Here is a 5,531-nt window from a genome sequence, read left to right on the forward strand (position 1 = left end):
AAATGTGGCAGCCACGCCTCTCTCTCTCTCTCTCTCTCTCTGTGTGTGTGTGTGTGTGTGTGTGCAGTTTGTAAGTTCGCAACAGCTTGTGATCTGTATAAATAACTTCAATAAAGTTTTTTCTGAAGACATTGCTGGTACGTATAATTTGTCATCCTATCCTGCGCTGTGAGTGGACGAATTATCGTAAACATATCGAAACTAGATTTATATATAAGTAAATTAATTTAATTTCTATCGTCAAACTACTTTTTATTTTTGAACTAAAAATAATATTGGTCTAATTTTTAATTAATACTCAGGTACCGAAAACGATATTATTTACTCATACATATACAAAAATAACTTTGTCAAAAGAACAATTTTCTATGTTATACAGTAAACATATTTTTAATATCAATATATATATACAAATTAAATGTTACATAAAAACAGAATTAAAAGAAATCATGTACAAACTTTTTAAAATTTCTATTGTTAGTTCAGTTTTTAAAATAGAATTTTCTTGTTTTAATTTAAAATTAAGATCACCTAAAGCAGTGTTTATCAACAGGGGCGATATCGCCCCCATGTGGGCGTTTTTCCATGTTGAGGGGGCGATTAGTAACAATTTATATTTTGGGGGGCGAAAAACAATTTTCTGGGCGATATAGTAAAACATTATATTAAGAATAATTAGACATTTTATTCGTTATATCGTACAATAATTAAACAAATAACATTATTGTAGTCACTAGTCTATTCGATGCAGTACGAATTTGGCGTTAGCCTTGGCCCTCGGCATCGGAATTTTGAAGTTAAGGGGGCGATACTACGTAACGGTTTTATTGAAGGGGGCGACGATTATTTACAGGTTGAGAAACACTGATCTAAAGTTTTATAATCATTACATTTAAGTGATTCTTCTAGTTTATCCCGTTTATTTACATCTAAAAGTTTTCCTGTTACTTTTTTTTTTCTATTTCTTTGTAATAAACGATTCTTTCTTTGATTCTACTGATTAATAATTTCATTTTCTATATTTATTAAATTTACTGTCGGTAGTAAAGTTTTCTTTAGTTTAGGCTTTGCCAATAAACCTAATAACTCGGTTTTTAAATTTCTCTCAAAATCATTTTCTGTGAAATGATCAGAGCGAACATAACAAGAATCAGGATTGAATTTGTCTTTTCTTTTACAATTATGAATCCATTTTCTTATTATTGGATCTTTAGGAAATCTAAAATAACCAACTTTCCTGTTTAATAAATTTGTGTTATGATAGCTGTTATTACAAGTTGCAACAACACATGATGCTCCTGTCATCTAAAAATAAAAATAATAATGATAAAATAATTTAGCTATTTTTTCTTTTTAATTTTCTTAAATATATGTAATCAAGATACAATATTCTGAAGTAAAAAAAAGTAATATTTGTAAAAGTTATTTATAGTCGTCATTTCATCGTATATTCTAGGACCTTGGGGAAACACTGGCTTATAGGCTACACGGGCCAGGGTAGAGCGAGCTCCTTTATTACATTACTATTAGACTATTATTATTACTTTTTTTTTTAACAAATGAAATATGTAAAATGTTTTATTAACAAGTAGTAGTCTTAAACAATTTTATTACTCACCTGGCTCTGTTATATATAACAGAGGAAAAGTGTGGCAATCGTTAATAAATTACAAAGTGGTTAATTATACATACAGTACGTATACTCAATTGGCTATTTAACTCTTTTAAAGCAATGACATAAAGATGACAGTTTTAATGTTATTTATAATTTAGGATATCGTAAATTTCGATTATTGATATCCTAATTATGATATCGATTATTGAGAAATGAGAATTAAAAATAATGGCACTGAGGAAAATCTTGATAGCAAAATATCAAAATTTTATAATACATCGGTGGAAACATGTTCTTGTTCATTTTGGAATTCTTTTAGTGCACCATGTCGTCATATTCTTATGATAAGAAAATATAAGAATTTGGATATATTTTCAAAAATTGCTTTCATGCAAGATATATTATTTCAATTGAAAATGCACTAAGTATGGATACAGATGATGTAAATGTAGACATCGATGATTATATTGAAGATGAAACTTTTACTGATTGATTTTGATTGTCCCAACAAAAAATTCTGGGATGTTTTCTGTGGGCACAATTTTGTTCACCTTCTTTGAAGCTTAATAACTTCTGTGCTTTTTGTCGAAAATTTCTGAAGGTTTGCAGGGAGGTTTGTGTATTAGGGGCATTGATGTTATTAATTTTTGGTGGTTAAAGGCCAAGGGGGTAGAGGAGATAAAGAAGTCGAGTGGTCGTATCTCGAGTAGGATCTGATTTAATGATAATTTTCCGCGTTGTTAGACATTTACACGCAGTTTTAAATGTCGCCGGGAAAGTTAAGTAACTCGTTGCTGGATTTTTTTTTTGGCTGCAATTTGAAAAAATTGTAGACCTATAAATTCCACATGTCTGTCAGTCCTTCCTTAATCTCGAGAACGGAGTTATACAAAAAGACGAGACCAGATATGGAAAACCTTAAGGGCAGGAGGCATCGATTAACTGTATATGAACTTCCGATATAAACTGGAAGTCACTTTATTGCAATTCAAAAAATTTCCCCCAGAAAGATGTTAGATAGATCGGCATGACTCTATCGTTCAAGGAAAAGTATGATGTACTGTACTGTACACTACAGTATTAATTTGAGGTGAAGAGCATATATTTTAAATTAAAAAAATTAAAAATATGATTAATAAAAATTGCAGCCCGGCATTGTGTCGATGTCACAATAAATAATTGCTCGTTATTAGTAAAAATAACATAAATTTTTAGGAATCGAAACCATTACGACCCGCAAATTGTATCCGGAGGCAAATCCCAGCCTCTCCTCTCGAAGGACTTCCTAGTAACAATCGAAAGATATAAGTATAGACGTTTATCGTCTACAAATAGAAAAATATTACTCCCTTAACTGCTCTTTATAAGGCGAAGGATGTAAGATGTGTAATTATTAAGCACCCCATTAACGTCTAAAATCCTGTTGGGTAGAAATAGCCAAAAGCTTAAGTTTTACACAAGTTGTAGCATATAAATTTTTGTCCATAAAATTTGTTGTTACATATTTATACTTAACATACTGAATTTTTGCTAAGAGTGTGCTAATTAGTTAAAAATTGCTTTATTTGTTTTACTGAAAACAATTTTATTTTTTCATTAGAATTATATTGTTAATTTAGTACTTTATACGGAAATATGAAACTTTGCAGTACAGTATAATATTTAACCACAAAATACTATTAAATTCAGGTAACTAAAAATATCTAATACTAGCAGATGAGCTAGGCGTTGCTCGGGCAAAAAGTAACAATAGCGAAGATTAAGATTATTAGATTATAGCCGATCTTACCCGTTTTCACCGGGTGCAAGAATTAGGTTCACTTTCTTTCGAGACTAATTAGAGAATTTTTGGATGGGTCTAAATATATGTTCGATTTCCCACAGAAATGCAAAAAATCGCATCTAAAATAGTACAGCAGAATCCGAGTTCGGGGTAATCCTTAACATCATCAACCCATCTCGATTATATAATAAAATGAAACGTTTTCAGCCTAATTTGTCTTCAGCATTGAATGCACGAACGGAATAGAAAAAGTATTTTTAAAACAGTTTCGTACTGTTTTTACTTTAATACATTTGGTCGTAACACTTGAAGATAAAGCATCATCGCCATGAGTTCATGATCACGAATAGAAATAAAAAATATTGCAGCTGTAGAGCGATATATCGAATTATAAATGTAAGTTTATCTGAATGGCATCTGGAATCTAATTAATCGAAATGGAAAACATATTCAATAAGTTGATCATTATCACTTGCTGCCATTTGAAATCTCAGACTAGCACTTTCGATTGTTGACTGCAATATCTCTGATTTGAATCCATGCTAAATATTTTAAGTGCCAGCTAAAAATTATTTCTAGGCGTATCTTTTTAACACAGTTTGCTATGGATGGAGGGACACATCTTGCATGAAGACTGCTGATTCAAGACATTGACATTGGAGTGCTGAAATCACGGTATTGGTCAATAACGATGCATATAGCTGATTTGCTGCCCGGTAAAGGAACATAATGGGACCTGAGGGCTTGAGTTCCTCTTACCACACTGGGCCAATAGTAAACAATTAAGAAAACCTGCACAAACTTACTTTTGGGGAGTGTAAAGGAATTGCATTGCCCGATACATGGGTTTTCCCTGGCCCAAACTCGACAATTATGCATGCTAACAGTACCATGTATAGTAGATGGAAATGTGCCTTATTTGTGCACAAAAATTTCTGGTGGTATTTTTTTAATTACTTTTTTTGTGACTTTCCTTTCCGGAGCCTCATTAATACGTACTGAAATTTTCTTACAATTCCATTGAGCAGTTTTCCTGCAGACTGCTTGGAATACGTAAACTTGGTAATGTAGATAATTAATGTAGATAATTGTCTTCTTTCGAATTAATATTTAAAATAAACTTTCAGATATTAGCAGCCACGTTGAAGCAGCGTTAAAATCACTATCAAAGGGATGTTATTTGTATAAAGTAAGAAGCGCAAAGCATTTCTATCGTCGAAGATACTACCTTGATTTTCAGAATTTATGTTTAAAATATCAGTCGAAGAGGAGAAAATTTTGTAATCGTCCACCTCTTTTTGGTAAGTTCTTATGGATATTAATTTAATTTTCCATTGTTAAATTTGCTTATATTTTTGTAGTCGACCTCTACACCATTGAAGAAATTAGAACGGGATGGAACACCGATATATTCAATCAGGTGCAAGCTATGGTAAGAACAAACAGGAAGATTCCAATATTTGTGGATGAGGATCGTTGCTTTTCGTTAGTGATCAATTCCACTCACGAAACATTGGATCTTGTCGCACCAAATAAAGAAATCAAAGAATTATGGATCGAGGGATTGAAGCATATTTTGGCAATGTGTCAAAATTTACATCGTGAAGAAGAATATGACAGGTAGGTTATTGTTTATACAGGAATCAACGTTATGTATTGGTCAGGTTTTGTGCATATTGACTTGTCTACCATTTTATGAAAGTATGGACTGACTAGTGTACTGCTGTGAAGCAACTCGTAACAACTATTAAACTGTGATTTAATATTTTTATAAATTGTCACACAATCTAATACTGTAATTCCAAAATTTCAATACAAATTGCCTTTCCAAAATTAAAAACTAAGATGTAGCGTATATGATTATTTACTCTTGTGGCCGCCAGCGCCAGAGATCCTGAACACTGTCTGGCAACACTTGCCAAGATCACGAACTCTGTCTGGCAACACTTGCCAACAAGAGTGGCTGGCAACGTCAAAAAAGAAAAGGCGCGAAAGTTCGTTGGATTTTGTCCGGGTGTTGCCCGAGGATGTCTGTGACAGTTCTAACCTTTTCTAATAAAGTTCTTTTTTGTTACTGTTCGTGTTTGCCTGCTTAATGTTAGATCTAAACATCAGTAGGATTGAATGACAAAG

At 32.2% G+C, this 5,531-nt stretch overlaps 1 protein-coding gene across 2 annotated transcripts in view; it reads left to right on the top strand.

The window, feature by feature from the left end:
• The window catches only part of LOC111627068 (inactive phospholipase C-like protein 2), an 18,329-nt gene extending 13,305 nt beyond the window's left edge, over positions 1-5,024 (top strand). For both annotated transcript variants that reach the window (XM_023370623.1, XM_023370622.1), the window contains 2 exons: positions 4,526-4,699; positions 4,760-5,024. In XM_023370623.1, the coding sequence (XP_023226391.1) occupies positions 4,526-4,699; positions 4,760-5,022 (437 nt within the window). In that variant the 3' untranslated portion in view covers positions 5,023-5,024. The remainder of the gene's footprint in view (positions 1-4,525; positions 4,700-4,759) is intronic.
• The last annotated feature ends 507 nt before the right edge of the window (positions 5,025-5,531 follow it).

This window comes from Centruroides sculpturatus, unplaced genomic scaffold (genome assembly GCF_000671375.1).
Source record: "Centruroides sculpturatus isolate CEXI.00-Female unplaced genomic scaffold, Cexi_2.0 scaffold417, whole genome shotgun sequence".
Taxonomy (NCBI): domain Eukaryota; kingdom Metazoa; phylum Arthropoda; class Arachnida; order Scorpiones; family Buthidae; genus Centruroides; species Centruroides sculpturatus.